The sequence below is a fragment of the Mus caroli genome, chromosome 4 (assembly GCF_900094665.2).
Source record: "Mus caroli chromosome 4, CAROLI_EIJ_v1.1, whole genome shotgun sequence".
NCBI lineage: Eukaryota > Metazoa > Chordata > Mammalia > Rodentia > Muridae > Mus > Mus caroli.
Genome location: NC_034573.1, coordinates 51,466,382 through 51,481,861, shown reverse-complemented (window position 1 = coordinate 51,481,861; position 15,480 = coordinate 51,466,382). Strand labels below are relative to the sequence as shown.

Genomic DNA, 15,480 nt, shown 5'->3' with positions numbered 1-15,480 from the left:
AAAAAAAAAAAAAAAAAAAAGAGGAAGAAGCACCCAAGGATTCCAGAAATGGATGATACCAAAGACACAAGATAGCAATGTTTCTCCATTTTCTTCATATATCCATTTTATACCTTAATAAATAAAGTAGACGCATAAACCACAAGAGACCACTTAATGGCTTTTGTTCAAAAGTCCCAAGCAATTAAGAGTCATAAACTGTGGTGGAGATCAGAAATTAAATGGAATAGGACATAGATTGTTTAGAAACTTGTGATTATTTGCTCTTTTGTGTTTTTTTTTCTTCAAAGTAAGTATAAATTAGAGAGTTTAGAACAGTTGCTTTTAGTGAAATAACTGGCCCTTAGTGACATCATTTTTAAGTGGTGTTGGAGCATCAGTCAAAAAGATACGCACAGTGGAGCAAAACGTTGCAGGAACTCAATTCTTGCCAAGTTTCTTTGACAACGCGTGGATCCTTCCATGTCCACCCTCCCTCCCTCTGTTCCAGCCGTGTGCTCAGAGGTAGACAAGTAGAGTCACTCGGTGTCTGTAAGAGCCTTAAGTCTGTAAAGGAATAGTATGTTTGTCATCCAATGAAGAAAAATGTCTACTTTAGTTTTAAAAAACTTGAGTATACATTATATTGAAAATATTTTTAAATATTCAATAACACCTCAAGTCATAGAAATGCATTTGTTTAAGACTTTGGACAGTCCATGATAACATTTCCTTTTTTTTTTTTTAATGATCCCCAGTGTGCTTCTTTTGATTTCAAGTATATTTTATTTAGTATCTGAATCACATCACATATCATTTAATATTCTTTATTGACCTATTGCTCTTAATTTTTTTAGTTCATATGGTCATTATGCATGACATCATTAGATAAGGGCATTTTACACAAGTTTATATCACATGTCGAGCTTGCATATCTCAACCCAGTGCCGTGCTATCTAAACTGCTCATGTTCAGAAAATGTTTGTCTGTGCAGGGAACAGGGGCAAGGAACAAAGAGGAATCCCGCCTGTCTGGCCCTGGAAACCTTTATGGTGTTAATGAGTGGCCATTTTTAAGTTATTAGTCAGACAAACTAATTTCAAGATATCAGGCAACACAAATCAGATCACCACTCAGAGTAAAAAGTATTAATAGTTTAATATGTTATTATACACTTTTTAGGTATACTTAAAGCCACAAATGTCTCTGGAGGTGGATGTATAGACAGTGAGAACATGCTCTGTAAATCCTTACATCAATTTTGAAGTTTTTGGATTTCTTCATATGTGTTGTCGGATTCCAAGGAAGCCCATGCAGAGCAGTAGCATGCCCTTGACCGGCACTTCTCAAAAGCACAAACACAGAGCAGGCTCAGAGGCACCGTCCATCTTGTTCAAACTCGTACAGTGGAGGAAATAGCAAGAACAGAGAACCAAGAGCTTGAAGGAAGTCAGAGAGGAGAATATTTTTTACACGTCTTGTCTGAATGCATCCTAATCCTACTGAACCAGCATGTGTGTCCACCAGATTCCTAAGCTGACATTCATGCTCTGGACAGTTGGGAAAGCTCAGTGCTCCGCTTAGCAAAACATAAACCAGAAATCCTGATGCACTCAACGGGAGTTATGACCCCAGACACAGAGCTTTCAGGCCTAACATGAAGCAATAAGAGGAGATTGTCAACCTAAACCACCTTCTCTGTCTCCATAAAATTATAAAATGAGGCTTCATCCCCAGCTTTTTCTTTCTTTTTAGGATTCATTTATTTATGTCTATGAGTGCTCTATTTGCCATGTATGCCTGCATGACAGAAAAGGACCTAAGATCTCATTATAAATGGTTGTGAGCCACCCTGTAGTTGCTGGGAAATGAACTCAGGATCTCTGGAAGAACAGCCAGTGCTCTTCAGGGCTGAGTCATCTCTCAAGCTCCTTCAAGCCAAGTTTTTTAAGTTTCCAGATCCTGCTTCTCCAGCACATTCCCAGGAGTAACATTTCTCAAGAATTCTGTGTCATTTTTTTTATTCTATAGCTGTAATACAACCTAGCATCCTATCCTTAAAGTAAGCACATAAAATGGACTTTGCTCTAACTCCCCCCAGGCTCGTGTCTTCCTCTTCCTGATCCTTTACCTCCATAGTTTATGTCTTAGTAAATTTATCTTTTCCATCCTTTTAAGCAATTGTTGGTTTGCTTTGTGTGTATAGAAAAGTGGAGATGCATGAGCCACAGCATGCATCTGGAGGTCAAAGGGTAACTGTAGGGCATTGACCCCTCCTTCCTCCATGTGGGTCCTGAGAATTGAATTCAGGTGGCAGGGCTTGGCTTCAACGCCTTTACCACCCGAGTCATCTCACCACACACTGTTTGATCTCCTTAGAAACAGAGTGGCCTTGACCAAGTTCTTTAGCTTTTCTGAAACTCACTTTCCTTTTACTGTGATTGAGCTCATCCTAGAATTGCTGCTGGATTTGGGAGAGAGAAATATACAGCACTCAGTTAAATGCAAATCTCAGATGATAAATAATTTTAATATAAATATGTGCCACACAGTATTTGAGAAGTATTCATTCTAAAACATACGCTATTTATAGGACATTCAATTTTATTTGAGAATCCTGTGTTTTTATCTGGTCTTACAAACCAAGTGTTGTAAGAATAATAGGAAGACTAGCATCATAGGGTAAGTTCACAGCCATGAGATGCCGTTATTTGATGCACATGTTCATCTAAACCCAGCCACACCACACCCATCACTGTTAGGAAAATACATAAAGACAGATGAGCTACACAGAACTAAACAGCAGTCTTCACTGTGAGCAAGTGGTGATTCAACAGATATATACAGTATCTTTTTTTTTCTGTATCAATGAATGCTATTTTGTTCCATTCATAAGTAGGTATGCATACATGTTTGGTGAATATATACATTTAAACATGTGAGTATTCCACATGCACGTGTGTGCACACACACACTACAAAGTACTTTCAGCAACTATAGCCAGAGAAGCAAAAGGGATTTGGACACTATTTAATACAGGCTTTATTCTTCCTTTTAGAGAACAGATGTGAGGCTCCAGCTGAGTTTCCCAATGGGAAGGCTGTCTTGGAAAACACCACATCTGGACCCATCCTTCTGTTTTCCTGTCACAGAGGATACACCCTGGAAGGATCCCCCGAGGCACACTGCACTGCAAATGGAACCTGGAGTCACCTGACTCCCCTCTGCAAACGTGTGTGTTGACTTTAGGGGCTGTTTTTAATCACATTCCGCTTCACAATAGCTTCACACTTATCTCTGCTTGAAGGGGAAATACCAATAAATGAGATTGGTCCGGGGAAGGCCATCTGTGTCCATCAAACCCAATTTTATGGGATATTTTATATCAAAAGTCTCTCAATATTTGATGAGAGACTTTAGAGGTCTCATTATTTGGAGTTTAACAGAATTTACCATGCTGTTGGCACTCATCAAATATTGAGAGACTTATAACTTATAATATGTTATAACCACCTATCTTAGAGTCTGCTTTTATTAGATTCCTCCACTGATTAAACTCAGGCATTAAGAGAAAATACAAATTAATGAAAACATTTTGAAATGGAGATATGGTGAATTCTATTGATGTGAAGAAAGGGGGTGAAGAGAAAGAAGATATGGTTAAAGTCTAATGTTAATATAAAACCTGTAAATATGGTAAATAAAGATAATCTGACCACTTAAATGAAAACCATACAAACGGAATCTAGCTTGAGAAGGCTTCTGACTAGTCAGAACACTGACTAGTGTTTAAAGTACTGTAGCGCATGAATGGAGCCTTTCGAATCCAGAAGAGCCCTATTTCAGCAAGACTTATTTATACCCACTTAAAAGCAGAAAAACTTAAATAGCTTGAAGCCCGTGTCCGTATGCGTGACAAAGTCTTGCTCTGAGCAAAATCGAGCACTAGCAACACTGCCTGTGTTTCCTTCTAAGCTGTGGAAACATTCTGTCTTTACCATCAGGCCCACAAACACAATATGAGGTCCTATCATTCTGTTCCCCACGGTACAGGTCTAAAATCAGGCTTGCCCTGCAAGCCAATGTCTGATGCTTCGCCACTCCCATCCTCTCTGAAGGATATTCAGTAAAAGGATGGAGTGCAATAGGATTTACTATGCTGTTGGCACTCATCAAATATTGAGGGACTATTCAGTGTGGCCCTTGATATCTTAGATGCCTGATATTTAATCTTCACAAATCATTTCATAGGGATTGAAAGTAAATCTGCGCCTATGTTTAAAGTTCTAAATGGTTAAACACTTTGCTGGGCATGGTGGGATTGAGTCAGGAGGGGATGAGTTTGAGGCCAGGCTTTTCCATTATCATTTTAAGATTCACATTATTATTATCATTGAGGACCCATGTTCTGCAGGCCTCTACTTTGTCTGTAAAGAGATGCATTAGGAAGACAGAAGGCAGGCAGCTCAGCAAGCATCTGCCTCGTCTTTTACAGCAAATCCATGCCCTGTCCCTTTTGTGATTCCTGAGAACGCCCTCCTTTCTGAAAAAGAGTTTTATGTCGGCCAGAATGTATCTATCAAGTGCAGGGAAGGCTTCCTGCTCAAAGGCAATGGCGTTATCACGTGCAGCCCTGACGAGACATGGACACACACCAATGCCAGATGTGAAAGTAAGTCACTGGGCCGAACCCAGGGAGGCCCATTAGTGTGCAAGATTTCCCTGTCTCTCTCAGTTTTTCTTTTTCCTAATTCATTTATGTTAATTAATGTTTGATCATGTTTACAACAATTTTTTTTAACTATTTGTATTTTTTTCAGGTGAGCGAGTGGTTTTGCCTGCATACATGTTTGTGTACCATGTGCGTGTTTGGTGCCTGTGGAGGTCAAAGAGGGCAAATAGGATCCCCTGGAATTGGAATTATAGGTAGTTGTGAGTCACCATGTAGGTGTTGGGAACTGAATCTGGGATTGCAAGAGCAATAGATGTTCAAAACTTCTGAGCCATCTCTCCCATCCTGGGAAGTTATTTTTCTATCAAGTAACTTAATTGTGAATAATTGGATCTCTGTACTATTTAGTCATTTTCTGTGTTTCTTGTGCTTAATACAAGAAACAATTATGTTTGAATACTGAACACTTTTTAATGAATTTTCCAGACCAAGCTAAAACCTCCCTGACTAGGAGATTAGGATTCTCTGAGTAGATTTGTCAAAAATGTGCTCTTCTAAGAGAAAGCAAGGTACCAAGTTTAAGATACACATTTTCCTCCACATTATGCGTCTTCACAGTATCCTTTAATAGGTTACAGGTACTTTCTGCAAATAAAAACCACCCTGAGATGCCTCCCAATCTTGAACGTGTGTCAGTAGAACTTCAAGAGCTCGCGGAAACACGAATAACTGGGCTCCATCCCATAGTTTCTGAGTCTGTGTCTTTTGGATGAGGCCAGATAGCATCAATCTCTAATAGATCCTGGGTGTTGCTTACAGATATTGTTATGGCTTGACTATGAAATGTTTGTCATCTACTTGTGTTCTGTGTGCTTGGTCCCTGCTAGTGGCAGTCTTTTGAGAAGTGCAGGAAACTTGAGGAGGTGACTGAGTTGGAGAGAATCTTGAAGGTTTCTTGTCCCTGGACATCTCTCTCTCTCTTTCTCTCTCTCTCTCTCTCTCTCTCTCTCTCTCTCTCTCTCTCTCTCTNTCTCTCTCTCTCCTTCTTGTCTGCTCTATGAGAACCACCTCTGCCACGTGGCCTCATGCCCACAGTTCTCTGTCGAAGCATGAACCCAACAACCATGGACTGACCCACGTGGAACTGCGAGCCAGGATAAGCCCTTCATCCCCTAGGTCATTCCCGACATGTACTTTGTTCACAGTGATGAATAAGCAGAGGAATTACAGAAAAACTCCAGGAGCTGTAACTTGAGAACTGCTGGCCCAGTACTGTGTTAGTCCACAAGATGGCCTCTCACAATCCTAAGAGACTTAGCCTGTCCTGACATCTATTACCACTGCCTGCTTCTACTTGAAACATCTCTCCAGCCAACATCGAACCACTTGTCTTCCTTGTTGCCTGAGCTATTCTGTTGATAGCAGTCATTAAAGATGCTCATTGGGTCTAACCACATGCAAAACTCTACATAACCTAAGAATAGTTTGCTGAAGGTATATTCTACCTTCGTAACACTTGTATTTCAAATAATGAAACATGTGCACATGAAGATACTACAAGGCTTGAATTCTAGCTTCTAGAATTTCACTCTGAACTACATAAATGCCTTAGCATTCTTTTAGTTTTAGGGTTCTCATCTGTTAATTGTAATAATAATACTTATCTTGTGAGTTTGTTTTCTAGGATAAATCAGTTGATGTATACTGCATCAGCAGTGTCTCTAGATGCAAAGAGGTGACCAGTAGCTCAAAGACACACACACAGACACACACACACACACACACATACCAGTTTTTTTAGCTAACAGTGTACTGTAGCATTAGAAAGTGTTTTAAAACAAAACAAAAAACAACAAAAAAACAAAAACAGAACACTTCAGAGAACTCCATACTCTATCTGTAGGCTTTGGTTCCTACTGTTAACAAAGGGGAGAGAAGTGAGAGTCCTTTGGATCTCTCTTTGGCCTTCTAGTCTAGTTTAAAGCCACCTGCCTGAAGGGAATCAGGCCAAGTGGCCTCATTCTGCCCACACATCTGCACCTTGGTTCTTGGCTCCCTGGTGCTTACCATTCAGGCCAATGGAAATAAGAGCAGGGAGAGACGTGTGCTTGTTACAAATGCTTCCTGCATGGACGCCTGACTGCGGTCAGTATTCTAGAGTGGATCACGAGTTGCCTTGGAGAGGAATGTTTCCATGATCGTTAATCCTCTAGCCTCTTTTACGTTTTCTATCAGACAGGAAGTCTTCGGATTAAAACCGCATATCCTTCCTTTGCCTAAGCAGCAACCTTCCACATCCTGCCTACATGCTTCTCATATTAATTCCCACAAGCTGGTGATTTAAAATGTAAAGCCCAGGGCAGGCTCTCAAGTTAGAAACCCCAGAAATGTGTGTTTAAAAACACCAGATGATTCCCATGTAAGTGACCTGAAATCCATGCATCAGTTATCAAAGTGCTATAAGCCAGCCTTGAGTTTCCTTGATCTTTTTATATAGGCTGTAGCCCTGATTTTAGAAATCTTTCCCCTCTGGCTCATCAGCACTTTCTAGCCTAGTACTAATGCTGCTTCCACTGTGGTTCATACCTAGACAGCTCTAAGCACACTTACGTTTACCTTGATGCTTTTATGGCATGTCATCTTACTATACAGCTTACGGAAAGCTTATTATATCACGTGTCTGACGTTCCCTACTTAGTGTTTATTCCTTCTCCGTCTCTGATACACAGGCATTTCCTCTACTCTGCTGAGCTACCTCGTCCAACCTCAATGTGATGCCTTCTCTTTTATCCTATTATATTTTACTTTGTCATGTCTGGTTGTCATCTCTTAGAATTCTTTTCAAATGAAAGATGGAAAGAGACTGGATCTGGAAAGGAGAGGAGATGGGGAGGAACTGGGAAGAGTAGAGGGAGGGGAAACTGTAATCAAGATATAGTGTATGTGAAAATAATGTTTTCAGTAACTAGGAAGAAAGAAAAGAAAAGAAAATGTAAAAACATCAAACAAACTTATTTTCTCCTCTCCCAAATCTGACTAATTCTGTGACAGGCATATGGGCTTCAGTAAGGCAGTTCATGAGGTCTGACCACCTGCTACATTTACACAAACTAGATACCTAGTAGAACACAGAGTTCAGCCCTGTCCTCAATGCACCCCACAATTACCTTGAGATGTCTTATAAAAATCTTCAAAGAAAAAGCAGGTATAATAATCTTGATTTAAATATATAGTACACATAGCTTTGGGGAAAACAAAAGGACAGTTACTCACTCAATCTAACACAGATCCCCAGAGACACTTAGCAGTGTCAAAAAGGGGTCTTGAATTTCATGAAACTTAGCCATAGGCTAGTATCAGCATCCATTCATTTTCTAAATACATATTGAGTACTTGTAGGGTTGAAAGCACTGTTTTAGGCAGTAACAGAACATTTCATAATCCATGATCTTCGATTCTTCGATTACTCTGAAATGGTAGGCTACTGCTTTATCCCCCATACTAATTTAATAAATTTTGTTTCCACCTTCCCTGGCAGCTGCCTCGTGTGCGAGGTCAGAAAGCTCATCCTTGCTCTCGGGCACAGGCCCTTGGGTTGCAACAGCTCTGCCCGGACTCCTGAATCCTAGAACAAAGACCCGGTTACCTTGTCATCCAATTTGACTAAAGCTGCAGACTCTTCCTTCAGTTCCTAGTATTCTAGACATGTTACACAGGTGGAAATAGTTTGTGCATGTGTCTTCTCTATGCTCTTTAACCTGGATCAGTCTTCATGGTAGGTCTGTGTTCTGTCTGGGTTAGCTGGAAGGGCTTGATTGTTATCTGTGTCCTCCTGTAGAAATCTCCTGCGGTCCTCCAAGTCACGTAGAGAATGCGATTGCTCGAGGAGTGTTTTACCAGTATGGGGACATGATCACCTACTCCTGTTACAGTGGCTACATGCTAGAAGGTTCCCTCCGGAGTGTTTGCCTAGAAAATGGAACATGGACACCATCTCCTGTTTGCAGAGGTAAGGGAATATTTAAACAATCATTTCCCAGTGAGGCCTCAGGGAGATGTGGACAGAAGTCAGTACGACCAATGATCAGTACGTATGCTGCTTTGATTTTCCTTGACTTTAAATTTGGCTTAGCAGCTATGTCATGATCTATAACTTGCTAATTTACATTTTTGAAAGCTTGCACATTTCTTTAAAAATGGAAAAAGGTAGTAGGTCTCCAAGGATGGTGCTCTAAAGCTTGTACCTTCCTGGCAACATCTGAATGTTTGTTTGAAGTCGCCATTGCTTTATTCATTCTAAAAGTAGTTGCCGAAAATCAAGAACTGTCACGCTAAAAAAAAGAACTGTGATGCTGGACATACAGTGTAAATGGTCAAATTCAGAGACATGGGATGCAGTCTTGGTTCAGAGATGGCGGGAAAAGGTATCAATCAGGGAATATAAAGTTTCCATTTGTAAGATGAACACAGTTTGAAAATCTAATGCATTCCTACTACAGTTAACAATATTATATTGTAGTTTTGAAATTTGCAGGTAGGAATGAAAGAGGGAGGGAGGGAAGAAAAGAAGGGAAGAGGAGGAGGGAAAAGGGAAAAAACAATGTGTAATTATGTGTACTAACCAATAGTAATTAGTTTGGCTGTATGTTTTATAATACATGCATAAGACAATCAAGCTCTAAGTTGTCAATACAATTTGCATTTGACCATTTCACATCAAGTTGAGGGGGGGGTGGGATGGTAACAGCCAGCAATGTGTGCCTCTCCTCTTATGTTGAAATTCCTTCTTATTGTGCAGTTGTTCTCTAGGACCTGAATCATTTATGAATGGCCAGTGAATCATGTTTTCAGTATTCGCTTTCCAGAATTCCCTGGAATTATGAATTACCTTGTTCCCTTTCCAGCTGTCTGTCGGTTCCCATGTCAGAATGGAGGTGTCTGTCAACGTCCAAATGCTTGCTCATGCCCAGACGGCTGGATGGGACGTCTCTGTGAAGAGCGTGAGTCTGTCCTGGAATGTTGCTTTGAGTCCCTTTATTTGCTGAGACGAGACGCTGCAGGCTTAGGGGATAGAGTTCCTGGGAATTGCCTTTGCTGTCCCGAGGAACGGATTGCCTCAAATCCTTGCAGCGGATCAGAGCGCACAGGGCTAGTCTAACACATCAATAGGTTGCAGAAGATCATCTACAACATCTACACCTGAGTGTGCAGTTGTCTCGTTTAACGTCTCATGAGACTCTTGGCCCTCAGTAACTGAGTCTTCTTAGGAAGGGGCTTTGTGATTTTATTGCAGCCGCAGCCTTTGCTACAGTTAGAAAACTGTGCCAGCATCACAGAGCACTGAGCCTTTCGGGGAATATGTGAGCCCACCATGGCTCTTAGTCATGAGAAAACCACTCCTAATTAAGAATATAGGGGAAGTCGCAAGCCCTAAGCTATACAACGCTTAATAAATGAACAGAATTTTGATCATTACTTAAACTATGCTTAGTTTATCAAAGGTGAATAAATAGCTACTCTGCATGTTTAATTTGATTATCTGTGCCCACACATGTGCCAAGGGCAGAGGACAGCTTCCAGGACTTGGTTCTCTCCTTCCACCAAGAGTCCTGGGGATCAAACTCAGTCATCAGGTTTGCTTCGCAAGCACTTTTCCCCACTGAGCCATCTGGATGGCCCTCAGTGAATTCTTGTAAATGATTTGACTGTCTAAAGTGTGTTATTCCAATGTCTTCATATGTAAGGATACACAGTTTCATGTGTAGAGAGGCCATGCTGAGTCGTTGGTGTGACAGGAGTCAGGTTACACCTGCTGCGCTCTTTACCTAATGAACACAAGGCCAATTCTAAAACGTATTCAATGTGACTTTCTCATCTGTTTTTTGCATAGAAGCATCTTGGAGAGGCTTTGAGATGTAGATAGATTCTGGTTCAGTCAACCAAAGACGGGACGTAAGAATCTGTGCTTCTAACCAGTTCCGAGTTCATGCAAGGCAACAGTTTCACATGCTCACCGTCAGTCCTCGGCTCCTAGGAAGTCAGAGGGCGTGGTCCTCTTGCTACTAACATGTTACAAACAAGAGTCCATGCAACAGCCTAACCAACTCCCGTTCCCGCATCAGTTCAAGAAGAAAGCCTACGGCAGCATTTTACACACTTCTCAAAGAGAATATGGCGTTTATGCTGCTTCTGTTACAGACTGGAAGCAAAGCAGTTAGCAAGCACTGAGGGACCCGGTGCCCTCCAGGAAAGAGTGCTTTTGGCCTCAGTGGTTACATGTGAGTGAGGATGAGACTTCCACCCTGGTGAGCTCTCCCACTGATAACTCATTCGTAAGCAAAGTGCATACAGAAGATCCTCCAGTGAGCCATTGCAAAGTGTCTCCTCCAGTAAAATGGATTGTGAGCACCTGAGCAGATCTGAACATGATCGATCCTTTTCAACACAGTTTTAATGTGTTGTTTTTAATTCTGTTTTTGTTTTGTTCTTTTAGCAATATGCATACTCCCCTGTTTGAATGGTGGGCGCTGTGTGGCCCCTTATCAGTGTGACTGCCCCACAGGCTGGACTGGGTCCCGCTGTCATACAGGTAGGCTTCCTCCCCATGGTTTGTTTTCGTGATGGTTTAGTTTCATGAAACCATAAGAGACACAGATGGGTTAAACTTGGACTGAGCAGTGATGTCGCAACAGAAGGGTGTCAGCCATTCTTGAGAATGTATCAAGATGGTCCTGAGGCCACTTCTCTGTGCTAAACTGGATCACCACCAAAAACTGCTTTTCAGGAAAATTCACTAAAGAATACCATCTACATCGGCCCCTCTTCTCGATCCTTCCAGAACAATGTCTCTCACACCCTACTGAACCCCACTGGCTAGTAAAAGACCCCTTCTCTGGATCCCATCCAGTATCTACTAGCTGAATCTGAGTTCCATTTCCAGGCCAACCATCATGAATGATCACTCAAAGGCATGAAGCATGCAGATGCATACGTACAGGCTGTTGTGTTAAGTGAATCTCAGCCACATCTGACAGAAGCCTTGAAGGAAACAGAGGGGCGTGACGTGACTGTAAAGATGGACAGAATCAAATCAGAAAATGCCTGTAGCAAATTCAAGGCACTTGGACTATACTTTGAGAGCATAGGAGCCCTGGAGGGTTTTAGGCAGGAGCAGTACTCAGTGGGTGGGGCTGGTAAGATAGCTCAGGGTTAAGAGCCCTGACTACTCTTTCAGAAGACCTGGGTTCAATTTCCAACACCACAGGGCAACTCACAACTGAGAAATGATAAGCAAAATATGGTGGCTCTGTGAGAAGCAGGAAAAGGAGACTCAGTGCTACTTGGTGACAGATCTGACTGGAGGGGAGTTGGGTGAACGGAGGTGATTCTACCCTTTCCAGTCTGACCTCGGGAATCAAAAACAACACCATTTACTGAGCTAGAGGAGCCAGGATAAACAGGCTAGTGTCTAGGCAAGGAATTGAACCTGAGGAGTGTTGGACCCTCTAGCGTAGCAGTCCGAAAGTCGTGATAGATTGGGCTCCCAGAAAACACATACAGTTTGAACACAAATTTATGCATCACCAAGGAAGAGTATGTAAGGGAGAGAAAATGGCGCTGAGCAGAAGATGTTCAGCATGAGTGGGTCCTGTGGACATACTTAGGGTGGAGGAAGCGGTTGCAAAGTGAGAATATTGCTAGGGATGACTCCTGTCAGGGGTCACCTTGCACGGTGCCCCTGAGAGTAAGTCGTGTTTTCTTGTCTCAGCAGACGGAAACTGCGAGGAGTCGGACTGATGCTCAGGTTTAATTTTTGTCAGGTTTTATCCTGATTGTCTCGCCTCTATTTTATTTATTTTTCTGATTAAATTGTAAATAAGTATATCCTGCTGCCCACTCCTCCTCTTCCCTAGCAAGGGGAAAACCTGGTTTACTTCTCCTTCGTGCCCCTCTTCATCCCTGGTTCTTGTCCCTGGTCCCTGCTTAGCAGGCAGTCCGCTGTGTTTTATGAAGGACGGGCTTTTCATCCAGGAAAGGGTCTGCCTTGCTGGGTTAAAGTAAAACTCATAGCCAACCATCCCTTGAAGGCCGTCTGATTTTCTTCCTTTAAGGAGTCGCCTGACAGGTTGTGCTTGTGGGTAATGGACTTTCATCAGTGTTCAGACTCTGTGTTCTTCTAACACACAGGCTTGTGCGCATGAAGTGTTTATAGGCTTATGAAAAAGATGCCTGCATACTAGATCTTTGGGCATTCTTTCAGGGTTTCATTTATGACTAATTTTAATCCTAATTATGGTTCTCTACTTATAATTAATGCTGAGATATATACACATATGTATATATAATTTATATGTATATATTAATTTAAAAGAGCATGAGAAGCGTCTCCTGGCCACACTGGAAGGACTATTGGACACATGTTTTATGTGTATGAGTGTTTTGCCTGAATATATGTCTGTGTACCACTTGCATGCCCGCTGCCCAGAGGAGGTCAGAAGAGGGCATCGGATCCTCTGGAACTGGAGTTACAGATGGTTGTGAACCACCATGTGGGTGCTGGGGATCAAATCCAGGTCCTCTGGATGCCGTAACCAGTGCTCTTAACCACTGAGTCATCTCTCCAGCCTCAACTGTTGCTCTGGGCACTCTGCATGACAGACTCACTCTCCTGTAAACTGCTGTCTGACTTAGTCAATCCAGACTTTATTGCCAGCTCCCTCCAGAGAGCCATAAATTAACTGAGTATATAAAACACTTAGATCAGAACTAAGTGCCAGACTGGTTGCACACATTAGAATAATAATAGTAAAATATTTTAAAAGTCAGAACCCAGTGGGCTTGACATGATCAGTAAAGCTGACCTTAGTGTGGTGAAACTTAACATAGGGACTTGATATGAAACCTCCTCCCTCCCCTCCCCTCCCCTCCCCTCCCCTCCACACCCCACCCCCAGAATAGCTCAGCTTGGGGAGGGGGGCAAGTGATGTCACATATGGATGCAAAGTGCAGGAGGAATGGTCAGTGGTAGCTCAGTGGGGAGAAAGAGCAAGTCCCTGTGGGCCTCTGTGACATCTTTACAATGTCTAAGTGTTGACTAAGTGAATGCATTTCTTTCATCACAGCTACTTGTCAGTCCCCCTGCTTAAATGGTGGGAAATGCATAAGACCAAACCGATGCCATTGTCTCTCAGCCTGGACAGGACATGATTGCTCCAGGTAAGACAACCCAACACAGAGGCTGAGCTGTAACTCTTGGACTTTACTTCAGGAGTAGGAGGGTGGAATTCAAGAGACATCTCCAGAGATAGAAGGTATCTCTAGGTGGAGTAGACTTTGTTAATCACAGGCTATCTGGATAGTCTCTCTAAACCTTCTCTAAACCCAAAGCTAGAAATAATTACGTCAAGATTGACGAAGAAGACAAGCTCTCAAAAACAAATGGTATTGAGTACACACACACACACACACACTAAATAAATACATAAAGACTAAAAATCAGTTAAAATTTATGTAAATGATAAAAGTAATATTCTTGAACAGAAAATGCAGAATCAACAATATAGTTCATTGAAAATGTCCTAGTAAGGTCTGGTATAATGGTGCATGCCTTAAACCCAAGCACTCCGTAGGGAAAACAGATGGGTCTCTGTGAGTTTTAGACCAGCTAGGGCTGTATTGTAAAACCCTGTCTCAAAGAAGGAAAGGAAGGAAGGAAGGGAGGGAAGGAGGGAGGGAGGGAGGGAGGGAGGGAGGGAAAACATACCCAGCCAATGTTTGAGCTACATAACCACAGTAAAACTATCAAAGTTGACAAAACTGTTTAGTAATATTTTAATATTTCCCCTTACAGACATGCCTACTAGACTAAGATTTATTGCCCCCTTTTCCATGAGCACCCCCAAAATTTCGCCCTACCTCAGTGCATCTTTCCTCTTGGGCCTGTTGATTTTCTTATGTTGTCTTTCCTTTTCTGTCTTCAGGAAAAGGAGAGCCGGGCTTTGATCTCATGCCCCACCCCCTCTCCCAAAGCAGCATCATCTCCTTCCAGTAGCTCCTGGGACTCCCACCAAGAAAGACCAACAGCGGTGCTGGGGCTTGTTTGGTTTTATAAGCTTGAGGTTGACTTTTTAATTTTGTGATCTATTTTGTTAACTTTTTTTGTGTGACGTCCTTTCTTCCATGTGTGCGTTGTTTAAATATGCTTGCATTTTCTATATAAAATTTCTATTAAACGGACGCACTCCATCCTCACCAGATGTACATACTCTGCTGTCTGCTGGGAAAGCCCCTGGAATACATTTTTATTCAATTACTTAAAGATGACTTTCCATTAAAATATATTTTGCTACTAAATAAGATTTTTGCTGGGTAGTACCATTTTTCCAAGGTGGCTGGGGAGCAAAGAAAAGAACCCACAAAGTTCATTCGAATCCTCTGGCACCGCACATGACTGCATGTGGTACACTGAACAGTTACGATAAAGAAGGCCCCTCCTTTAGTCCTGTCTTGTTTACACAATGTGTGGCTGTAAAGGTTTTCTTTCTTCATCAAAGGAACTCCAGTTGGACTTAGTGCCCCCGCTAAGAAGTCTGTCCTGGGGTTGAGAGTGACTTGGGGGATCCTTTCCCACATTTGGAAATCTGTAGACATCAACTTGGGAGTGGGGTGGAATGATCACGATTTATAAGTTAAATGTATTCAAAAAAAATTCTCAGAGGTGGCTCCTGGTTTTCCTGGGAAGGAAGAAAAGAAAGAAAAGGAAAAAAGAAAGAAGAAAGAGGAAGGAAGGGAGGAAGGAAGGAAGGGAGGGAGGGAGGGAGGGAGGGAGG

General features: G+C 42.0%; 1 protein-coding gene across 1 annotated transcript in view; it reads left to right on the top strand.

The window, feature by feature from the left end:
- Positions 1-15,007, top strand: part of Svep1 (sushi, von Willebrand factor type A, EGF and pentraxin domain containing 1) — a 167,566-nt gene extending 152,559 nt beyond the window's left edge. The window contains exons 42-48 of the mRNA XM_021160495.2: positions 3,038-3,211; positions 4,475-4,651; positions 8,490-8,660; positions 9,556-9,651; positions 11,145-11,240; positions 13,774-13,867; positions 14,632-15,007. Of these exons, the coding sequence (XP_021016154.1) occupies positions 3,038-3,211; positions 4,475-4,651; positions 8,490-8,660; positions 9,556-9,651; positions 11,145-11,240; positions 13,774-13,867; positions 14,632-14,653 (830 nt within the window). The 3' untranslated portion in view covers positions 14,654-15,007. The remainder of the gene's footprint in view (positions 1-3,037; positions 3,212-4,474; positions 4,652-8,489; positions 8,661-9,555; positions 9,652-11,144; positions 11,241-13,773; positions 13,868-14,631) is intronic.
- Positions 15,008-15,480: the final 473 nt, after the last annotated feature.